General features: G+C 40.4%; 1 protein-coding gene across 1 annotated transcript in view; it reads right to left on the bottom strand.

The window, feature by feature from the left end:
- Positions 1-20,769, bottom strand: part of LOC122936288 (retinol dehydrogenase 7-like) — a 53,682-nt gene that overhangs the window by 9,832 nt on the left and 23,081 nt on the right. The window contains exon 3 of the mRNA XM_044292417.1: positions 6,730-6,860. Coding sequence (XP_044148352.1) covers positions 6,730-6,860 — 131 coding nt within the window. The remainder of the gene's footprint in view (positions 1-6,729; positions 6,861-20,769) is intronic.

Genomic DNA, 20,769 nt, shown 5'->3' with positions numbered 1-20,769 from the left:
CTAAGTTATATCCTTGAATGGATTTTCCCATCTTCAAGTCATGTGATGTATAGTTGGTTAGAAGGGAGCGGAATGTATTTAGCATTCTATATTGATGTCTAGGATTAGACATGCCTATCTTGATATCATGAGGCTTTCTCTGAACAGAAGTAATGTATATAACTTATGTTTATATTTTGATATCCTAACCTAATAGCTTTGTTATAATGTGACAAGTTATTTCCACTCACATGTATTCTTAAGCTTGTAATGCTTTATATTAACGCTATATATATTCATTTGCATGTTTCATTGTGTTTATTTACTTATATATGTTTATGACCTTGTAACCAATAAATCTGCATATTTTTATAAACCTGTGTATTATTGTATAATGCAGAACTACATGTTTATCATTAACGTCATCTCACGTCAAAAGAACTTATTTATCTGAGGAAATCTGTGAATTGTATCGATTAGTTTGTCTACAATTCACAAGGTTATAATTTTGAGAATTTATGACAATTTTTTTTTTATGGTTAATTTTTATGACCATAATTAATAATTCTTAATTGAATTATTACCCCCCAACACTCCAGAGTGTTTTATGACAGTGTGTATGGTTAAAGTTTTAGTTCACTTTCATACTGCAACAACTATAGCTTAGCAGTTGGGCTTCGTTCACATCACCGTTCAGCCTTTCCGTTCTCCTGCTCCGTTGTGCATGCAGGACTTTTGTCTCCGCGTAAAAATCATCTTCTGAGCGGAAACATAACGGACCCCATTATAGTCTATGGGGTCCTACGGGCTCTGTTTGACTCAGTTTGGCGTCAGTTATGTGCTTATCCGTCCTTTCCGTTCTCCTGCCCCTAAACGGAGCAGGAGAACAGAAAGGCTGAATGGTGATGTGAACGAAGCCTAATGTGCACTGGCATGGAGCCTGTGCAGCTTTTTTATTACTAAGCCACTGTGCCCTACCCTACGGGCTCCATACTTGAAGGCTATTTACACCTTTGGGGCGCAATTTTTATTTATTTTTGATTGCATTGTACTCATTTTAAAAAGCTAAAAATCACTTTTTTAAATTGGTCTTTGTGAAAAATATGGATCCCTTTTCCTGTACAGGGCTCTAGTAGGAAGATACAAATTTTGTCTCTGCTCCGTCAGCCAGCTCAACTGATGGGCTTCTTACAGTATCTCTGACCTTATAAACACTCATTATAGCTCAATCCTTATCTTACCGATAAGAATGTGGCTTAAAGAGGACCTTTCACCACTTCTGACATGTCTGTTTTAATAGCTTCATGCATTCCCCACGTAATAACAATTCTGGACCAACTATTAAATAAGTGTTTGACCTCTTAGTAAATTAGAGATTTATTAAGGTTTATTAGATGACCGGCACAAAGTGAAAGTAAAAAGTAGAGAACGACTCAATATTTTTAATGAAGACCAACTGAAAAAATTTAGCACAAAATTAGTAAAATGCAATCATAAACAAAAATTGCCTCAGAAGGTGTATATAGCCTTAAAGGAGCCCTTTACACTGGCTGAGCATCAGTCAGATAATTGCTAACAAGCGTTTGTACAAACGCTCGTAACAATTATCTGCCAGTGTAAAGGTGCTGCCGATTACGCTCGTTTCGCTCTTTAATCGTATAATATGATCGCTTGTGCAGACACCAAAATTATAGTTTGCCAGCAGCTGATCATGCCATCTAAACACACTCTGCTGCTGGCAAATGATTCTGTATGGGGACGATGGCATTAGCGATTGCTGCTCCCCACACTGTGGAGGAGATTGCTGCATGTAAATGCAGTGGTCTCCTTCACTGATGAGCAAGTGATTGTTGGGAAGGAACGCTTCCTTCTCAACAATCTCCTACTTAATCTATTAGTGTAAAGGGGCCTTTACAGGGTCTGATGCAGGCCACGGTTGTTTTTTTTAGCAGATTAGTGTAGAGTCCCTATAAACGTCTACAGAAATTCAGCAATGTACAAACTGTACATGAACTGTAATTTATGACAGTAACTTTTAATTTGAATCAACTTTTCACCCCATGTCAATCTGATACATTTGTCACAGGAAATGAAAGTCATCCTGTTGTTCCTGTTTCTGGCTGCTCGTTGCTCTTCTATCTTCTGTCATTGTTAAAGACTAGAGATGAGCAGCAGGGGTCATATTCGAATTCGCGATATTTCGCAAATATTTTTTAGAATATTCGTCGAATATTCGAAAATTCACGATTTTTTTTTCTTGAAAAATCGGCAAGGTAATGATTGTGTAATATGCGAATTTTCATAATTCGAATTTTCGGATTCGAATTTTTATTGTGAATTTTTCAACTCACAACTATTAGACAAAGAAGATTATAGCACTATATTAGCTAAATTGCTCTATATTTTTTTTCGAATATTCGCTATATTGCTATATATTCTTGTTTTAGAATATTAAGATTATTCGAAAAAATGAAGTTATAGCAATATAGCGAATATTCGAAAAAAATCGATATAGAGCAATTTAGCTAATATAGTGCTATAATCTTCTTTGTCTAATAGTTGTAATTTTATTTTATTCTCATCTGAAGTCCAGATTGGAAAAAAATTACAACTATAAAAAAAAAGATTATAGCACTATATTAGCTAAATTGCTCTATATTCGTTTTTTTTTTCGAATATTCGCTATATTGCTATAACTTCGAAGTACCTATATTCGCGATAAAAATTCGAAATTCGAATATTCGTGATCAACACTATTAAAGACAGCAGAAGGGAGGACTTCGCAACCAGCAGATCCAGGGGCTCTAGAAAAAAAACTAAACTTGGCCCCATGTTGTAGGCTAGCCCTACCTTCAGTATGCTGCCTTGACTTCATCTAGTTATGTACGAATGAAAAAAAAGTATAATATCTAAGTGTTGTTCCAAATTTCTGTGGCAGGCCACAGGCCTTTTCCAGCATGTAGCCTGAGATGCCAGAGTCCCTGCACCATTTCTATACTGACTCATATAGGTACAAGCTTTGGTGGCCCCCATGCCATCGATTTCCCTTTAGGGTCTTTGGCCAGTTCACCCCTGCTGTACCCCATTGCAGGTTCTGTAAAGGCATGGTTGGGTGAGTTTGGCGTGGAAGAGCTTGACTAGCCACCCAAAGCCCTGATCTCAACCTCATCCAACACTTTGAGGATGAGCTAGAACAGAGATTGTGAGGCAGGCCCTCTTGTCCAACATAAGTTTCTGACCTCACAAATGCTCTTCTGGATGAATAGGCAAAAATTCCCACATTCTCCAAAATTTTGTAGAAAGCCTTCCCAGAGGAGTGGAAGCTCTTTCATCTACAAAGGATGGGGTTCACGGACTCCATATTAATGCCTATGGATTTAGCACGTGATGTCATAAAAGCTCCTGTAGGTGTAATGTCAATGTTGTTCATAGCTTTTAAAAATAATTTTTCCATCACAAAAATAAATAAATAAATAAAAATAAATATATTAATAGACTCGGGTCTGACTGGGAGATCCTACAACACCAGAAAACAGACTCTTGCTAGAAGTTAGGCTGAGCCTACATGGTGACTTTTTGTAATACAAAATGCTCATTACAATGTCTATTTCCTGACACTGCAGCTACAGATAACATCTGATCATGGGGGTGTCGGGTGTCAGACCCCACCAATCTTAATGACTTCTCCTATGGGTATGTTAACAGTAATGGAAAATTATAATAGGGGGATTTGTGTCAGTAGCCCCGGGCCCAACATTTCTGGGGAATGAAAGCGGTGATTCTCATAGGAGAAAGGACCTGTGATGACATCATCGCCATGTGACCAGTAACATCGATGATATCATCATAGACCCTTTCTCTCCAGCAGGAGTGTTGCTGCAGTGGAACTTTGCCATAGTTGTATGGAGTTTTTTGTAAAGATTACATTAGGAAACGGTGACAGAGGATGTTATACTGTTCTATATACTATGGGGTACTGCATACTGTGTGGTGTTATACTATATACTGTGGGCTACTGCATACAGTGTGATGCTATCCTTTATACTGCATACTGTGGGGCATTATACTATATACTACATACTGTGTGGTTCTATACTGTATGCTGCAGGGTACTGCATACTGTGGGGTTTGATACTGTATACTGCAAACTGTGGGGTGTCATACTTTATACTGCATACTGCATGGTGCTATATTGTATAATGTGGGTACTGCATACCGTGGGGTGTTATACTATATGCTGAGGGCTACTGCATACCGTGTGATGCTATTCTTTATACTGCATACTGTGGGGTACTGCATACTGTGGGGCATTATACTATATACCACATACTGTGTGGTGCTATACTGTATACTGCAGGGTACTGCATACTGTGGGGTTTTATACTGAATGCTGTAAACTGTGGGGTGTTATACTATATACTGCATACTGTGTGGTGCTATAATGCATACTGCATATTGTGGAGTGTAATACTATATACTATGGGGTGTTATAGTATATAATGTGGATTGTTATACTATATACTTTGGGGTGGTATACTATATACTGTGGGTGGTATACTGTATACTATGGGGTGTTTTAGTATATACTGTGGATTGTTATACTATATACTTTGGGGTGGTAAACGATATACTGTATACTGTGGGGTGGTATACTGTATACTGTGGGTGGTATACTATATACTGTATACTGTGGGTGGTATACTATATACTGTATACTATGGGGTTTTATAGTATAAACTGTGGAGTGTTATACTTTGGGGTGGTATACTATATACTGTATACTGTGGGGTGGTATACTATATACTGTGTACTGTGGGGTGTTAAACTATATACTGTGGAATGTTGTACACTGTACACTACAGGTCCTTCTAAAAAAATTAGCATATTGTGATAAAGTTCATTATTTTCTGTAATGTACTGATAAACATTAGACTTTCATATATTTTAGATTCATTACACACCAACTGAAGTAGTTCAAGCCTTTTATTGTTTTAATATTGATGATTTTGGCATACAGCTCATGAAAACCCCAAATTCCTATCTAAAAAAAATTAGCATATCATGAAAAGGTTCTCTAAACGAGCTATTAACCTAATCATCTGAATCAACTAATTAACTCTAAACACCTGCAAAAGATTCCTGAGGCTTTTAAAAACTCCTAGCCTGGTTCATTACTCAAAACCGCAATCATGGGTAAGACTGCCGACCTGACTGCTGTCCAGAAGGCCATCATCGACACCCTCAAGCAAGAGGGTAAGACACAGAAATAAATTTCTGAACGAATAGGCTGTTCCCAAAGTGCTGTATCAAGGCACCTCAGTGGGAAGTCTGTGGGAAGGAAAAAGTGTGGCAGAAAACGCTGCACAACGAGAAGAGGTGACCGGACCCTGAGGAAGATTGTGGAGAAGGACCGATTCCAGACCTTGGGGGACCTGCGGAAGCAGTGGACTGAGTCTGGAGTAGTAACATCCAGAGCCACCGTGTACAGGCGTGTGCAGGAAATGGGCTACAGGTGCCGCATTCCCCAGGTCAAGCCACTTTTGAACCAGAAACAGAGGCAGAAGCGCCTGACCTGGGCTACAGAGAAGCAGCACTGGACTGTTGCTCAGTGGTCCAAAGTACTTTTTTCGGATGAAAGCAAATTTTGCATGTCATTCGGAAATCAAGGTGCCAGATTCTGGAGGAAGACTGGGGAGAGGGAAATGCCAAAATGCCTGAAGTCCAGTGTCAAGTACCCACAGTCAGTGATGGTCTGGGGTGCCATGTCAGCTGCTGGTGTTGGTCCACTGTGTTTTATCAAGGGCAGGGTCAATGCAGCTAGCTATCAGGAGATTTTGGAGCACTTCATGCTTCCATCTGCTGAAAAGCTTTATGGAGATGATGATTTCATTTTTCAGCACGACCTGGCACCTGCTCACAGTGCCAACACCACTGGTAAATGGTTTACTGACCATGGTATTACTGTGCTCAATTGGCCTGCCAACTCTCCTGACCTGAACCCCATAGAGAATCTGTGGGATATTGGGAAGAGAAAGTTGAGAGACGCAAGACCCAACACTCTGGATGAGCTTAAGGCCGCTATCGAAGCATCCTGGGCCTCCATAACACCTCAGCAGTGCCACAGGCTGATTGCCTCCATGCCACGCCGCATTGAAGCAGTCATTTCTGAAAAAGGATTCCCGACCAAGTATTGAGTGCATAACTGAACATAATTATTTGAAGGTTGACTTTTTTTGTATTAAAAACACTTTTCTTTTATTGGTCGGATGAAATATGCTAATTTTTTTAGATAGGAAATTTGGGTTTTCATGAGCTGTATGCCAAAATCATCAATATTAAAACAATAAAATGCTTGAACTACTTCAGTTGTGTGTAATGAATCTAAAATATATGAAAGTCTAATGTTTATCAGTACATTACAGAAAATAATGAACTTTATCACAATATGCTAATTTTTTTAGAAGGACCTGTATAAGGGGCTGGGGGTGTTATACTATATATGTGGCATAGTTTTCTTTATTATTTGCCAGAAAAAATAAATGTGGGGTTGAACACAAAAGAGCGGGATGGCCGGGACAAATGGAGGGACCTCTTCCTGGTTATCAGTATCTTAGAGCTGGAAAACTCTTTGAGATGTCTATGGCATGGTGAAGTATACATTAGACAACATCTTATAAACATCTATGGTGTATGTGGTTTCCATTTACCACTGCTGGTGAATAACAGAAAGCAGAAACGCAGGAATCTTACCTTCACTCCAAACTGATTCATTTCTAGACGAAGGGAATCGCAGAACTTCTCCAGCGCAGCTTTAGTCAGTGAATATATGCTGTTCATAGAGCTTACATATGCACTCATGCTTGATAAAAACACCATGCGACCTATGATTATTGTAAGAAAAAAATGACCCAATGAGATATAGAAGAACAAGTGCAGTAAGGCTGGGCGCAAGTGTAAAAAAATGTTGTTTAGTTGCAGTTGGTGTAGGCTGTCAAACAGTGTTTTGCAGTTGAAATATTTTGCAAGTGGGTAATAAATTGTCAAATACTTGATAAAAAAAATAGTTGGACATGATTAAACTAATAACAGGTGACTAGAAGGTTTATGAATATGACTTACAAATCCAGATTTACATATTTAGATACGTTCAAAAAAAGACCCAGGTCCATCAAGTTCAACCTATATGATCCGATCTATATGAGTAACCCTCAATGCCCTTTACTATTAGATAAGCATCTATCCCTTTTTAAATGCTGCCATAGTATCTGCCATTACTACCTCTTGGGCTAGGGCATTCCACAGTTTGACTACTCTAACTGTAAAGAATCCTTTACCGTTTCGGGGTTTTCTGGCATTTAGATATTGATGATTCCTCAAATTCAGCTGCTTCTCCGAATTTGACAAAGAAATTCACTTTGTGACAAATTACATTGTCATAAAGGGCGCTTTTCTTTGTAAGTAGTGGGTGCAATTAAAGGGAGCGGCGATTGTGCCGGTCCCAGTCATTGTACCCCTCAGATGCCGTTTTCATCGGTGATTGCGGAATCTGAGAATAATAGTGAGGGCTTTCAGGGATTAATCCGGTAAAAAAAAAATAGTCACCTTATTCATTTGATTGCGAAGAAGCACCACAGCCATCTTGATTGAAGACACCGTGCAAAATCGTGCGCGTTGTGTGATGACATCATGACGCTGGCCGGCGTGCTGACGTCCTACATCACTGTGCAATAGATTTTGCCCACAATCTTCAATCAAGATGGCTACGACGACCTCTTCGCACTCAAATGGATGAGGGGAGTATGTTTTTTTTTTTTTTTACTGCCACTTCAGGGAAAATTGATTCATTACCACGAAGCATGAGGAAATTCTGTTTCATGGCGATTAAAATTTTTCCTGAAATTCGTATCAAAGTCCACTTCGGATACTTTGATTCGCTCAACACTAGTCATCAGTATCAAATCAGCAGGGGTCCAACTACCATCATTCCTGCCAATTAGCTCTTTGAAGAGGCCAGTGATGTCACTTTTCATTGGTTACATGGCCTAGGAGAAGCTCAGTCCCATTCAAGTGAATAGGGCTGAGCTGCAATACCAAGCACAGCCAATATACAATGTCGGATCCCTGATGATCTATCCTGAAAATAGGTTATCAGTATCTGAATCTTGGAAAATCCCTTTAAATCACCCTTTTTCCACATGCAATGCATGTCTCCTAGTCCTCTGTAAAGTCCTTGGAATGAATAAGTCACATGCCAGTTCTTTGTACTGACACCATATATATCTATCCATACAATATACAGTGAGGAACAGAAGTATTTGAACACCCTGCGATTTTGCAAGTTCTCCCACTTAGAAATCATGGAGGGGTCTGGAATTCACATTATAGATGCATTGCCACTATGAGAGACAGTTAAAAAAATAATAATCAGGAAATCACATTGTATGATTTTTTAATAATTTATTTGTCTTGCACTGCTGAACATAAGTATTTGATCACCTAATATTTGGTACAGAAGCCTTTGATTGCAATTACAGAGGTCAAACGTTTCCTGTAGTTCTTAACCAGGTTTGGACACACTGCACCAGGGATTTTGGCCCATTCCTCCACACAGATCTCCTCTAGATCTGTCAGGTTTCGGGGCTGTCGCTGAGCAACACAGAGATTTAGCTCCCTCCAAAGATTTTCTATTGGATTTAGGTCTGGAGACAGGCTAGGCCACTCCAGAACATTGATATGCTTCTTACAGAGCCACTCCTTGGTTATCCTGGCTGTGTGCTTCGGGTCGTTGTCATGTTGGAAGACCCAACCACGACCCATCCTTAATGCTCTGACTGAGGGAAGGAGGTTGTTGCTTATAATTTCCCAATAAATGGCCCCATTCCTCCTCTCCTTAATACAGTGCAGTCGCTCTGTCCCCTTCACAGAAAATCACCCCCAAAGCATGATATTACCACACCCATGCTTCACAGTAGGGATGGTGTTCTTGGGATGCAACTCATTTGTATTTTTCCCCCAAACACGACGAGTGAAGTTTAGACCAAAAAGTTCTACTTTGGTCTCATCTGACCACATGACTTTCTCCCATGCCTCCTCACTTCATATGGGCCTGGACATGTGATGACTTGAGCAGGGGAACCATCCATGCAATGCATGATTTGAAACCATGACGGCTTAGTGTTCTACCGACAGTGACCTTTGAAACTGTGGTCCCAGCTCTCTTCATGTCATTGACCAGCTCCTCCCTTGTAGTTCTGGGCTGATTCCTCACTTTTCTTATCATCAGTGATACCCCACGAGGTGAGATCTTGCATGGAACCCCAGTCCGAGGGAGACTGACAGTTGTCTTTAGCCTCTTCTATTTTCTAACAATTGCTCCAACAGTTGATCTATTGACCAAGCTGCTTGCCAATTGCCCCGTAGCCCTTTCCAGCCTTGTGGAGGTCCACAATTTTGTCTCTGGTATCTTTTGACAGCTCTTTGGTCTTGTCCATGGTAGTAGTTGGCGTCTGACTGTGGGGTGGATGGTTGTCTTTAAAGAGCTCAGACAGGTGTTACTTAGTTAGATTAATGAGTGGAGTAGAGGTGGACTTTTTAAAGGCACAGTGACAGGTCTTTGAGAGCCAGAATTCTTGCTGTTTCTCAGGTGTTCAAATACTTATTTTCAGCAGTGCAAGACAAATGAGTTCTTTAAAAAAATATATTATTCTGTCTCTCAGAGAGGGAATGCACCTACAATGTGAATTTCAGACCCATCCATGATTTCTAAGTGGGAGAACTTGCAAAATTGCAGGGTGTTCAAATACTTCTGTTCCTCACTGTAAATTAAGGCATGCAGGACTTTTGTCTCCACTACAAAAACCATCTCCTGAACAGAAACCTAACAGATCCCATTGTAGTCAATGGGGTCCAAAGGCTCTGTGCACTTCAGTTAAGTGCCGAGTCCGGCTCTTACGATATTTTTGTTCTTCTGCTCCTATAACGGAGCAGAAGAGCGAAAATGTAAAAGTGCAGATGTGAAAACAGCCTAAGGCGACTGAACATGTCCAACTTTGCCTCTCTATACAAAACTTCCATCCCATTCAATAATCTGGTCACCCCTCTGTGAACCCTTTCTAGCTCTCATGTATCCTTTATAGTAACCAAAAACTGAAGCCCATGTGCAGGATGTGGCTTTACGAAGATTTATAAAGTGGTAATATTAAGATATTAAGAGTTATTGCAGTTACTGTGGCCTAGGTGCCTTACATTTATCTACATTAAAATTCATCCGCCACATTCTGCACAATCTGCCTGCTTATTTAGGTCTTTCTGTAGTATTGGATAACCAAGGTGGGTTTTAAGTTTCCTACACAATTTTAAGTTATCAGCAAAAAAGGACATGTCACTCTCAATCCAGTCCACAAGATCGCTGATAAAGAGATCAAGAGATTATTTATTTTAGAAGAAAAGGACTGTGGCAGTTTTTATACATGTACAATTTGTGTATTACTGTATTTAATATATATATATATATATATATACACAGTACAGACCAAAAGTTTGGACACACCTTCTCATTCAAAGAGTTTTCTTTATTTTCATGACTATGAAAATTGTAGATTTACACTGAAGGCATCAAAACTATGAATTAACACATGTGGAATTATATACATAACAAAAATGTGTGAAACAACTAAAAATATGTCATATTCTAGGTTCTTCAAAGTAGCCACCTTTTGCTTTGATTACTGCTTTGCACACTCTTGGCATTCTCTTGATGAGCTTCAAGAGGTAGTCACCTGAAATGGATTTCACTTCACAGGTGTGCCCTGTCAGGTTTAATAAGTGGGATTTCTTGCCTTATAAATGGGGTTGGGACCATCAGTTGCGTGTGGAGAAGTCAGGTGGATACACAGCTGATAGTCCTACTGAATAGACTGTTAGAATTTGTATTATGGCAAGAAAAAAGCAGCTAAGTAAAGAAAAATGAGTGGCCATTATTACTTTAAGAAATGAAGGTTAGTCAGTCCGAAAAATTGGGAAAACTTTGAAAGTGTCCCCAAGTGCAGTCATAAAAACAATCAAGCACTACAAAGAAACTGGCTCACATGCAGACACGCCCAGGAAAGGAAGACCAAGAGTCACCTCTGCTGCGGAGAATAAAGTCATCCGAGTCACCAGCCTCAGAAGTTGCAGGTTAAACAGAAGCTCAGATTAGAGACCAGGTCAATGTCACACAGAGTTCTAGCAGCAGACACATCTCTAGAACAACTGTTAAGAGGAGACTGTGTGAATCAGGCCTTCATGGTAGAATATCTGCTAGGAAACCACTGCTAAGGACAGGCAACAAGCAGAAGAGACTTGTTTAGGCTAAAGAACACAAGGAATGGACATTAGACCAGTGGAAATCTGTGCTTTGGTCTGATGAGTCCAAATTTGAGATCTTTGGTTCCAACCACCGTGTCTTTGTGCGACGCAGAAAAGGTGAACGGATGGACTCTACATGCCTGGTTCCCACCGTGAAGCATGGAGGAGGAGGTGTGATGGTGTGGGGGTGCTTTGCTGGTGACATTGTTGGGGATTTATTCAAAATTGAAGGCATACTGAACCAGCATGGCTACCACAGCATCTTGAAGCGGCATGCTATTCCATCCGGTTTGCGTTCAGTTGGACCATCATTTATTTTTCAACAGGACAATGACCCCAAACACACCTCCAGGCTGTGTAAGGGCTATTTGACCATGAAGGAGAGTGATGGGGTTCTGCGCCAGATGACCTGGCCTCCACAGTCACCGGACCTGAACCCAATCAAGATGGTTTGGGGTGAGCTGGACCGCAGAGTGAAGGCAAAAGGGCGAACAAGTGCTAAGCATCTCTGGGAACTCCTTCAAGACTGTTGGAAGACCATTTCAGATGACTACCTCTTGAAGCTCATCAAGAGAATAATGCCAAGAGTGTGCAAAGCAGTAATTAAAGCAAAAGGTGGCTACTTTGAAGAACCTAGAATATGACATATTTTCAGTTGTTTCACACTTTTTTGTTATGTATATAATTCCACATGTGTTAATTCATAGTTTTGATGCCTTCAGTGTGAATCTACAATTTTCATAGTCATGAAAATAAAGAAAACTCTTTGAATGAGAAGGTGTGTCCAAACTTTTGGTCTGTACTGTATATATATTTTTTTATACTGAAGCTCTGGGTGGGTAAGGTTTTGGGGATCCGAAGCTGAAGTGGTGGTACTGCTTTATAAGAACCTGCTGTATACGGTGACCGCTGACTTAGTAGGATTATTCTAGCAAATGAGTGCAAGTACATCTCAGCTCACAGAATGATGATCTTAGTATATCCAATGTCTTAGGGCCGAATGACACCAATAACTTTTTCTTTAGTACCTTGCGTGAGAGTACGGGCTCATACGACAGCTAACAAAATAGTTGCAGGGGACATGAATATGGTATTATGTCACAAGGAGAACACATGAAGCGTCCCTGAAAGCTAATAGTCCTGAGGCATAGAGATTGTGTACTTAGGAAATTTGCAGCAACTAACACCCCTAAGGATGTGTAGAGGATTACTCACCCTCAGAGTATTTACAATGTACATAGCTTGTGGTTGAGGCTGGACTATATGTTTGTATCTAGAGAGATACACTTGAAGAAAGTTGGAGGTTTCAGTAGGTGACATAATAGTGTCTGATCATGATCCTGCCATAATTACTCTCACGAACAGTATCCCAAGAGGCACTGACTATATCTGGCGTTTTCCTTCAGACTTAGTCAGGGATGAGGACTTTAAAGTCCAATTACAGTGCTATTGGAGAGAATATGCAGAAACAAATGCTAAATGCATATGTTTTGAGAGGCAGGAAAGGTGGTTCTGAGAGGAACCTAATATCCTACATGGCCAGGATAAAAAGAAATAGGCACACACAGCTAGATAGAGTTGAAGTATTAGGATAGCTTTAGGCAGGCCTACACTTTGTACCAAACTGTCCCCTCAACTGTGATGCTGAAAAAAGAGGGGGGGTGAATTGGGTTCACAGATATCTGTAAATATAATCTAGCAAGCCTACATTGACATGATGTTGATTGAATTAACAGTACATATGGAGTCCGCCCTGGTTCATTCCTGGAGCCTAAATGCATTTACTACTAGTGTTGGCCGAGCACCAAAGTGCTCGTCTGCTTTGGTGCTCGAGTAGAACACTTCCCGATGCTTGGGTGCTCTACAGAGCACACGAGCACAATAGAAGAACCCGAGCATTAAAACCTGCTCTGAAGAGGGGAGGGTGTCGGGACGCTAGTCCTGCTCTGACTCCATATATAGCTATATTCATATATGGAGTCAGTGCTTGGGGACACCCAGTGTATTTAAAACTAATTTAGCCTCTATTTGTGAAAAGTATATGTCAGGATTCGAACTCACAATCTTCTACATTACAGCCAAGAATCTTACCACTGCACTATTTAACCACTACTAGTAGTATTTAAGTAACTGGCCATGCAGTTCTGTAGTGTAGTGGTTAACATTCTGGGCTGTAATGTAGAAGGTTGTGAGTTTGAATCCCATCAGAAATCTTTCAGAAATAGAGGCTACATTTAATTTAAACATATATATAAGTTTTTAGCCATAATATATTTACATGTATTATTATATATTTAGAATATATAATACATTATAATATATGTAAATATATTATGGTTAAAACATCAGTAGTAGTTATGCATATTATGCATCCATATATATCAGAAGTATGATTTTATATATATATATATATATATATATATAGAGAGAGAGAGAGAGAGCTTCTTCCCTGCTTAATAGTAAGTATTGGCGTCATGTATTTCACCCTGTTCACACATTCACCTGTTCACCCATTCTTAGTGCATTTAGTGGTGTGATGCTACTTTTTTTGTTTTTCTACATTGTTGCTTGGTAGCTTGCACCTGTGATTGTCTCTGGAGGTGCTGTTCCGCTTTTTTGTATGTATATATAATAGAGGAATGGACATCTTCTTTGGAACTTAGCACTCCCCGCCCACTCCCTGGTGCTTTTAATCAGAGTAACAATGGAGCTGGACACTCCATGTTAGAGTAGGTCCCATCTGATGAGAAGCTACCTTGACGTCTGGTAGATGGGCCCGACATATTTTTGATTAATTATATGCGCTAAGAGCTTCTTCCCTGCTTAATAGTAGGTATTGGCGTCATGTATTTGACCCTGTTCACACATTCACCTGTTCACCCATTCTTAGTGCATTTAGTAGTGTGCGGCTACTGTTTTTCTACATTGTTGCTTGGTAGCTTGCACCTGCGATTGTCTCTGGAGGTGCTGTTCCGCTTTTTTGTATATATATATATATACAAAAAGGCTTGAGAAAGGCTCTGGATTTTGAGCCGAAACGTCGCCTCTGTGCCACTGTGGCCCAATAAATTATACATTTGTACTACCTGGAGTTGCTGTCCGTTTTCGTCTATATATATAGATAGATAGATAGATAGATAGATAGGAAACCGGACAGCACTCCAGGTAAAAAAACAAGTGGTTTTATTCACCCATGTGGTATAGGCAACGTTTCAGCTCATATAAAGAGCCATTTTCAAGCAGTGAACACAAGTGCATCATGGGGTATATATAGTCCAACCCCTCCATACAATAATCAACAAAGCAATAAACATCAATCAACATATTAAACATAAAATAGAATGTTGCAAATACATAAAAAATGACCACTCCTGGTGAATATTATAAAGCACAAAGAATACCTCGTGGCATGAGATCTCATTTGAGGCCTAATCTATTCTCCAATAACTCCGTTTTTTCCAAAAGGTTTGAACCTTTATCCAACAGATACTCCCTGGACTTTATTCTCCTCAACATACAATACTTACAACAGGAATTATCCACTATAGCCACTGATATGGCAGAGATTGAACAAACACTACGAGCATTTATGTCCCCTGAGGAATATTCACAATTCAGTGATAATCTATTGATCCATGGGACACGATCCAATGTGGAATTAGAGGAAGGAAAACGGTCCAAGTGGAATCGAGACTCTGACGACTACAAGAAGGGCACCATCTACACCTGGCAGTCTGACAATAGCAATTACAACCAAAAAGATCCTAGGAAAAAGAAAAGGAATCTACAAACAACATCAATGCAGCCCCTTTTTTTAGGGAACAGATCGAATTTACAGCACAAAGACGAAAGTGTACCAGAAGAGGGGGTCGTAGACACCGCAGAGCCTGTGAAACTTCAAAACAACAAGACCAGAAAACCACAGATGACCAAGAGGAAGTGACTGTAATCAACCTGTCATCCAGGGTGCTCACTCCAGCTCAAGGGAGTGTTCTGAATAAGGGACTATCTTTTTGCCCTACTACCTCTTTGAATTGGTTTGAGTTAGATGCAGATTTGTGTGCATTTTTTCGTAGGATTAAACTCAAGGTCTGGTTTAACAGCAAGGTACAGATCGCGACGCCCCAGGCTAGCGAGTTATCCCTGGGATGTCTCGATCTGTCGCTGAAAAGCTATTTTACTCCATATGTCAATGAACCCTCTGTTGATGCATATATTATGGCTGTGAGATCTGATATAGCAGCATACAAATCTAGATGTGATCACAGTGCATTCAAACATCCGAACCTCTCTAGGCTGGAGGTTGAGGCACTAGATCAATTAAGGAATGATTCCCTTTTGACAGTGGTCATCATGGACACTATCAAATATGTACCAGAGGTCAATCGTCAGCTTGACGATACAGAGGTCTACTCTGTTCTTCAGGCTGATCCTAAGTTTGATATCGCAAGGCTGATAAAGTGGTGTCTGACGGACGCAGTTAGGGCGGGCACTATTAATGAGGATTTGTGCGAATTTCTCACTGTTAACCATCCGGTCACACCTGTTCTATATATACTTCCTAAAGTGCACAAATCACTAAGTGACCCCTTCTGGACGCCCGATCGTGTCCGGGTCAGACTCTATCTTTAGCAGCATTGCGATTTTCTGGATAAAGTATTGCGCAACTTTGCAGTGGGAGCTGAGTCGTATATACAGGATACGACTGATTTCCTATGCAAGTTGGATATGATTGATCTTACTGGTGTCCAGAATATATGTTCGCCTTGCATCGTTTGATGTGACATCTTTATACACCTCTATTGACCATGATTTGGGTATTGGGGCCATCAGACGTATGCTAGATGGATCTTCCTTCACTGCACCTGCAAATGCCTATATTATTGATCTACTGGAAATCATTTTGAGGTATAATTACTTCCTGTTCCAGGACGCGTTTTACAAACAAAAACGAGGTGTGGCTATGGGGTCGAACGTAGCACCGACCTATGCAAACATTTTCATGAGGTGTTTTGAGGAGGATGTCGTCTATCTGTCCCACCACCGCAGCCATTTGCTGTGGTGGTGGAGATATATCGACGACATCTTCCTTATATGGACAGGCAGTGTTGCTCAATTGTCTGAATTCCATGCATTCCTGAATAGTGTGAACAAAGATCTACAGTTCACTTTGGTATACTCAGAGACGGAGATACAGTTTCTGGACACGACAGTTAAATATAGCGAGGGGAAGTTACACACACAGCTGTTTACTAAACCCACAGACAAGAACACCCTCCTGTCTTTTGATAGTGGACATCCACGCAACATGATAAAACATCTACCCTTCTCTCAATTTCTCAGAGTCAAAAGAATTGTCTCTGAACCATAAATTGTAGATCATTCCCTAAATACGATGGCAAAGAAATTCCTGAAAAGGGGATACCCCTCCCGGTTACTTGACTCCCATATTGAAAAGATCCACACTATGGATAGGAGTAGTATCTTGAAGAGGAGGGAGACTAAGGATTCCCTTTATCTCCAAGTATACTGAACAGAGTGAGGATATTAACTGTATCATCAAACGACACTGGGGTATCCTGGGGGGTTGCCTGAGTGGGGTGCCTGAATTTAGATCCCCTCCACTTTTTTCATACTGTAGATCAAGAAACTTACGTGACCAGCTAGTGAAAGCAGACATTGGTCCCAAATCCAGATTGACACAAACTACTTTGACTACACAGGGTAAGGGGAGTTTCCCCTGCCTATGTTGTGTCAACTGTAAAATGATATGCAAGGGTAGATCTTTTGTACACCCATCGACAGGGGTCTCCTATCCGATATGTTTTCATCTCACATGTAACTCTAATTATGTTATTTATGTTATAACCTGCCCATGCAGGCTGTTATATGTGGGAGAAACGTCTACTGATTTGAAGATGCGTCTAAATAACCACCGGTACACGATACGTAAAAAAAGACAAGATTTGCCAATCCCGAAACATTTCTCTGATTTCAGACACTCGGAGAAGGATCTCAAATGCTGGATCATAGATCATGTTCCCATGCCTAGATGTGGGGGAAACAGAGTACTGATGTTGAAAAAATATTGGATATACAGGTCCTTCTAAAAAAAAATTAGCATATTGTGATAAAGTTCATTATTTTCTGTAATGTACTGATAAACATTAGACTTTCATATATTTTAGATTCATTACACACAACTGAAGTAGTTCAAGCCTTTTATTGTTTTAATATTAATGATTTTGGCATACAGCTCATGAAAACCCAAATTTCCTATCTAAAAAAATTAGCATATTTCATCCGACCAATAAAAGAAAAGTGTTTTTAATAAAAAAAAAGTCAACCTTCAAATAATTATGTTCAGTTATGCACTCAATACTTGGTCGGGAATCCTTTTGCAGAAATGACTGCTTCAATGCGGCGTGGCATGGAGGCAATCAGCCTGTGGCACTGCTGAGGTGTTATGGAGGCCCAGGATGCTTCGATAGCGGCCTTAAGCTCATCCAGAGTGTTGGGTCTTGCGTCTCTCAACTTTCTCTTCCCAATATCCCACAGATTCTTTATGGGGTTCAGGTCAGGAGAGTTGGCAGGCCAATTGAGCACAGTAATACCATGGTCAGTAAACCATTTACCAGTGGTTTTGGCACTGTGAGCAGGTGCCAGGTCGTGCTGAAAAATGAAATCTTCATCTCCCTAAAGCTTTTCAGCAGATGGAAGCATGAAGTGCTCCAAAATCTCCTGATAGCTAGCTGCATTGACCCTGCCCTTGATAAAACACAGTGGACCAACACCAGCAGCTGACATGGCACCCCAGACCATCACTGACTGTGGGTACTTGACACTGGACTTCAGGCATTTTGGCATTTCCCTCTCCCCAGTCTTCCTCCAGACTCTGGCACCTTGATTTCCAAATGACATGCAAAATTTGCTTTCATCCGAAAAAAGTACTTTGGACCACTGAACAACAGTCCAGTGCTGCTTCTCTGTAGCCCAGGTCAGGCGCTTCTGCCGCTGTTTCTGGTTCAAAAGTGGCTTGACCTGGGGAATGCGGCACCTGTAGCCCATTTCCTGCACACGCCTGTACACGGTGGCTCTGGATGTTTCTACTCCAGACTCAGTCCACTGCTTCCGCAGGTCCCCCAAGGTCTGGAATCGGTCCTTCTCCACAATCTTCCTCAGGGTCCGGTCACCTCTTCTCGTTGTGCAGCGTTTTCTGCCACACTTTTTCCTTCCCACAGACTTCCCACTGAGGTGCCTTGATACAGCACTCTGGGAACAGCCTATTCGTTCAGAAATTTCTTTCTGTGTCTTGCTTGAGGGTGTCAATGATGGCCTTCTGGACAGCAGTCAGGTCGGCAGTCTTACCCATGATTGCGGTTTTGAGTAATGAACCAGGCTGGGAGTTTTTAAAAGCCTCAGGAATCTTTTGCAGGTGTTTAGAGTTAATTAGTTGATTCAGATGATTAGGTTAATAGCTTGTTTAGAGAACCTTTTCATGATATGCTAATTTTTTGAGATAGGAATTTTGGGTTTTTATGAGCTGTATGCCAAAATCATCAATATTAAAACAAAAAAAGGCTTGAACTACTTCAGTTGGTGTGTAATGAAGCTAAAATATATGAAAGTCTAATGTTTATCAGTACATTACAGAAAATAATGAACTTTATCACAATATGCAATTTTTTTTAGAAGGACCTGTACACTTTGAATTGTTTGAAACCTAATGGGCTTAACATGGATTATAATCCGGGATTGTATTCTTAGGGAGGCGGTTTGCCCTACAAAGTTTCTGCATGTGTGATATAGTCGTGATCCTGGGTGTAGATTGTGGATTATGAACACAAACAAGCTATACCTTGTATTTATTGTTTTCTCTTTATATTTTCACAGTTGGGATGGATGCTGGAGAATGAGGAACGGACGTGCCCTGCATAGGAACACTGTGTCCACATGCTTATGTTAATTTATATTATCAACAGCATTTATGTTGTATTCCAGGTTGTGTCAAACATACATATCTTTTTCTGAACATTAGCCCTTGGCTATCAGGAGATCCCTGACAGGGGTATTAATTAGAGGTGAACTGTGGGCTTTGTGGAGATAAGCGTGGCGAGTCCCGTCATGCTGGCCGACACATTATGCCCACCTGGGTAGAGGGTCTATACCTATGATGAGGTACAGCCTCCCCATATATCCTCTAAGATACCCTGCATACATGACGTGTAAACTGCCATACTCAGTGATGGCACTGCCCGCATCTCAGCACAAATGGGCATGCGCGCACGGTAGCAGATGTTTCTACCAATTGTAAAATGGCCGCCTGTATGGCCTACAGTTAGAGCGCATGCTCCACAAACGGCACTCTATGCCCTCATGCCGTAGGTCTTTGACGCAACCTGGCGCTTGCGCAGCAGCAACTTCTGAACGCCGGGTTTGGCGATAGTCCGCGTGTGGGACTCAGGTGTTCCTGCAGGGTATGTCATTGTCCCTTCTCTCTGTTTTGCAGATTTCCATGCATCGCATCACTCCTCCGAATTATATATTAATTGTTGACGCACACATGTATTCCATTTATGGCACTTTATTGTGTAATTTATTATGATCGCTAACATGTATGCACTTCACCTTTATATAGATATGTCCTCATATGGACCATATGCACTTTATATGAACAATGGATTTTTTAATGTATTTGCAACATTCTATTTTATGTTTAATATGTTGATTGATGTTTATTGCTTTGTTGATTATTGAATGGAGGGGTTGGACTATATATACCCCATGATGCACTTGTGTTCACTGCTTGAAAAAGGCTCTTTGTATGAGCTGAAACGTTGCCTATACCACATGGGTGAATAAAACCACTTGTTTTTTACCTGGAGTGCTGTCCGGTTTCCTATCTATTTTATTGGGTAAGCAGCTACACCATTGGACCTAGCATCCGCCAGCTTTTTTCTTGTCCAGTGCCGCCATCGTGTTCTATTGTATGTATGTATGTATGTATGTATATATAAATTGCAAAAAAAGGGCAGCACTCCAAAAAGTAAAAATGCTTTATTTACCCATATGGGACATGCGACATTTCGGCTCTATGCAGGAGCCTTTCTCAAGCAGTGCTTGAGAAAGGCTCCTGCATAGAGCCGAAACGTTGCATGTCCCATATGGGTAAATAAAGCATATATGCATTTTTACTTTTCGGAGTGCTGCCCTTTTTTTGCAATTTTTATCTATCTGGATTGGCTTATATCCACATTGGGCTAGTTGCACCCGCTTTTATACCATTGACGGTGCTGCCACTACACTTTTTAGTTTATATATATATATATATATATATATATATATATAGTAATTACAAATTTTTTACAATTACAAAAAAAAAATATATATATATAAATTTAATTTAGCATCTATTTCTGAAAAGTTTTGGATGGGATACGAACT

This window comes from Bufo gargarizans, chromosome 4, assembly GCF_014858855.1.
Source record: "Bufo gargarizans isolate SCDJY-AF-19 chromosome 4, ASM1485885v1, whole genome shotgun sequence".
NCBI classification, from domain to species: domain Eukaryota; kingdom Metazoa; phylum Chordata; class Amphibia; order Anura; family Bufonidae; genus Bufo; species Bufo gargarizans.
The sequence above is the reverse complement of the archived record's forward strand: the minus strand, read 5'-3'. Positions and strand labels throughout refer to the sequence as shown.